At 35.7% G+C, this 1,982-nt stretch overlaps 1 protein-coding gene across 2 annotated transcripts in view; it reads left to right on the top strand.

Moving 5' to 3' along the window:
* Positions 1-1,428, top strand: part of LOC111327140 (lactadherin) — an 18,035-nt gene extending 16,607 nt beyond the window's left edge. For both annotated transcript variants that reach the window (XM_088730511.1, XM_022931250.2), the window contains 2 exons: positions 421-657; positions 1,266-1,428. In XM_088730511.1, the coding sequence (XP_088586637.1) occupies positions 421-657; positions 1,266-1,294 (266 nt within the window). In that variant the 3' untranslated portion in view covers positions 1,295-1,428. The remainder of the gene's footprint in view (positions 1-420; positions 658-1,265) is intronic.
* Positions 1,429-1,982: the final 554 nt, after the last annotated feature.

The raw sequence follows: 1,982 nt of genomic DNA, 5'->3' as shown, positions 1-1,982 counted from the left end.
AGGAAACCAGGAGAGCGTATCAATTTGGTTTCAACTCGAAACGAACAATGGAGTAAGAAAAAAGGTGAAAAAGATGAAAATGAAGCAAAATGTATATTTTTAACCAGCTTAACTACTGGATGGCTTTTACCAGTACTTTTACGCTGACCTCAACTATTGTATACCACAAAGAAGTATAGTGGATTAAAAACAAGGAGCAAAATTCCTTAAAAGCTAAGTCGGAAAACGAGTGTGGATTTTCATTACCAGATCTGAAAAATTTGCGGAAATGCAAGAATCTATCCAAGTCTCTATCCCAGGAAAGAACAGTACTGCTTTATATGTTCAACTGTCGAACCTGCCTCTTTATTCATAGAAATTTGACCTTTTGAAATAGAACTTGAAAAGTTTAGAAATTACTATGGATACATTTGTTCACAGCTGACGGCAAACTCAGTCCTGAGGAGTCTAAAATCATGACTTACATAAGCAAATATGATACGAAGCAACTCCTGTGTCATTTCAAAGCAACTGATACGAACCATGATTTGTTTGTGACGGCTGGAGAGCTGGAGAAACGATTTAAAGACTTCAAATATGATATCACTCCAGACGGCGTTGCTGAATTTATTAAGGAGGGTGACGTTGATAAACCGGATAATAAATTAAATTTCCACGGTAAGTAATTTATATCATCTCTCATTAACTATTTTCGCTAGCGCGCGATTGGTCTAAACGCATCCCGTGGCAAAATATCCACTCGCTAAAACTGGCATTATTGCTCGTTGTGAACGAAACTACATCGTTTAAGGCGGAAAACACTTGAGAGACTTAAAAATTTGTCAAAAAGGAACATGGAGGAGCAAGGACATGAAATAAAGAAACGGATGGAAAAATGATATTATTGAAAGTTTTTTTCATGGATTACGAGTAAAGGAGAAATACTCCTAGTCTAAGGATCTTTATTCGTTTGAAATCGCCATATTGTTGTTTTATAATATAAAAAAAGACCTATTGCTCATCATCAGTAACAGCACCTGTTCTTTGAAAGTGAGGAGGCCTATCCCATTAGCCCGTTGGCTTCTTGGGTCTCCTCGCCTTCTCTAAATTATAATGCTATAGATAATTATTTAGTATTTTTTAAAAAGGCCATAATTATGATGGTGTCTCACGCAAGATTTAAGCAAAGCCTTTTTTCCTGTTATCCATTTGTCATTAACTCCATGACTAATTATTTGATTTTTATCTGTATACGTAGTAATAATACTTTCATTTTTGTCTTTCAGAGTTCAGCTTGGCTATGTTTGGTGCTTGATACCCAGCTTCCACTTAAGTTAAACAGGCCAACGAGGTCACTTTGTTTTATTTGTTCTTGGGGAGTTTAATGTAGTCTGTCTGTAGATTTTTAATTGTGGGATGTATCAATAAAGAAAGTAGTGAATAAAATAATTTAGTTTGTGGTTGATTCCTTACGTTACAACAAGAAACATTGTAATTTTTCTTTTTATTTGTAGGTCCATTGGGTGTCGATTTGGCATAAATGTTGCGCACACTATTATATATATTTTTTCTTTTGCAATTTCTCGTTCTCTGTGATTCTTTGAGTTGTCGATGCTTCAGCCTGGGGTAAGCACGAAGAACACTTCCACTACATTATATTCCGTCCCCAGTATCCATAAAAATGGGTGAAACAATATCTTCAACTGAGCTCCCAGGTTACATCCGCTCTCATAATCATTGGGATTCAGTTTCCTTTTGACTCAGAACTCTCGTTGAATAAGAAGGAAAACAATCGTTACCTGGGAGCATTTCTGATCTGATCCGAGGCAAGAAAAATTTGACTCGTTTGGAAACCCAAAACTACACAAACTTTCAAAATCCCTGCCCGTTTAAATTTCTTTTGATTGTTTTGACCAATACTTCTACAACGTCTCATTTCAGTGAAAGTTTTCAGTGATAATTGTACCAAATATTTACCTCTAGTGATAAAAACAACCAATCAT

The sequence above is a fragment of the Stylophora pistillata genome, chromosome 8 (assembly GCF_964205215.1).
Source record: "Stylophora pistillata chromosome 8, jaStyPist1.2, whole genome shotgun sequence".
In the NCBI taxonomy this organism is placed as follows: domain Eukaryota; kingdom Metazoa; phylum Cnidaria; class Anthozoa; order Scleractinia; family Pocilloporidae; genus Stylophora; species Stylophora pistillata.
Note: the sequence above shows the minus strand (reverse complement) of the source record. Positions and strands in the feature narration are given on the sequence as shown.